Below are 1,421 nucleotides of genomic sequence, written 5' to 3' on the forward strand. Positions count from 1 at the left end.
GGCCGAGTTAAGAGAATTGCTTGAACCCTGGAGGTGGAATTTGCAGTAGGCTGAGATCAAACCACCGTACTCCAGCCTGGGCTGGAGACTATCTCAAGAGTGAGACTATCTCAAGAAAAAAATAATATATACATTTGTCATTTTTTCTCATTTCTCATTTTTTCTCATGTATATTAATATATGTGTGTGTATATATATATATTTATTTGTGTGTGTGTATGTGTATATATATATATTTGCCAATTCCACTTTCATTGATTATGCTTCCTTCCATGGAAGTTATATTTTCTGAGAATAAAAAGGAAGAAAGTAGTGAGGGCTAACAGAAAATCATCAAAAGACATAATGTGCCATTGCTGCAGAGTTAGCCCCCATCAACAACAACAACAACAAAAACAGCATCTGTTTCCTCATTGACTCACCTGTGTTGAAACTGCTAGGTGAGATGGTGTTGCCAGAGACCACTCCAGTAGTACCTAAAAACAAAATGGAAGGGTACCACTATATCGATTGTTTTCTTATAATAAAAGCCCATTCTATAATAGAATGAGGCAACTACAGAATACTTTAGTATGCAAGAAAAAAACATTTTCAGGGACAGCTTGTTCCAAAGTTATTTTGTATTTTGCAAATGTAATGCTCCATTCTCACTATACACTTGGTGGGGGAAGGGTGCAATGTGAGGTGGTGGTGGAGTCTCAATGAGAATGTCTCTTTTTCTGGACTCAATGTCAGGAAAACAAAGGTACTTTACTTACCTAGTGGAATGCTAGTGATTTGGCTACCTGATACCCCTAGAAGAAGGAACAAAGCAGGACTGATTACCTGTTGAATTTTCATTTGGGTAAAATATTGGTATTGTAGAAATTGTAGTAGTCTAAAAGAGTTAAGATGTGACAAAAGAGTGTAGCGGTATAGTGTACTGGTGATTTAGTATCATGGTTAAGAGGATGGATTTTGAAGCCAGAGTGCCTGAGTTGAAATCTGTTGTTTGCTCGCTGTGTGATCTTCATTCAGTTAGTGAATATCTTTGAGCCATAGGTTTTTCTCATCTGGAAAGTCTGTGAGAACAATAGTGCTTACCTCACAATTTGGGATGAGGGATAAAAGAAATAATAATGAGAAAAATGTGGAGTAGTGCTTGGAACATAGTTCATGCTAGAAAGTGTTAACTACTATGGCTATTATTTTAAGTGAAAAGCGGACAGGTTAGGAAGCTCGTGTGCTCACCTGTATTCATTCCACTTCCTGTGGTCCCAGTGCCTCTAAAGGACGTCATAGCTTCTTAGAGAGGAAAGGTAGGAAAATATGAAGTGAGAGGAATTAGCATTGTGAGGAAAGTGAAGTGTTCTTGATAACAGTGCCACGGGAGGCACTTTACTAGTAAATTATTCTGTGGAGTCTCACCAGCTGGCTGGCTC

At 38.2% G+C, this 1,421-nt stretch overlaps 1 protein-coding gene across 1 annotated transcript in view; it reads right to left on the bottom strand.

Moving 5' to 3' along the window:
• The window catches only part of MUC19 (mucin 19, oligomeric), a 199,138-nt gene that overhangs the window by 32,778 nt on the left and 164,939 nt on the right, over nt 1-1,421 (bottom strand). The window contains 2 exon segments of the mRNA XM_011936117.1: nt 423-476; nt 1,231-1,284. Coding sequence (XP_011791507.1) covers nt 423-476; nt 1,231-1,284 — 108 coding nt within the window.

This window comes from Colobus angolensis, unplaced genomic scaffold (genome assembly GCF_000951035.1).
Source record: "Colobus angolensis palliatus isolate OR3802 unplaced genomic scaffold, Cang.pa_1.0 Scaffold150, whole genome shotgun sequence".
Classification (NCBI taxonomy): Eukaryota; Metazoa; Chordata; class Mammalia; order Primates; family Cercopithecidae; genus Colobus; species Colobus angolensis.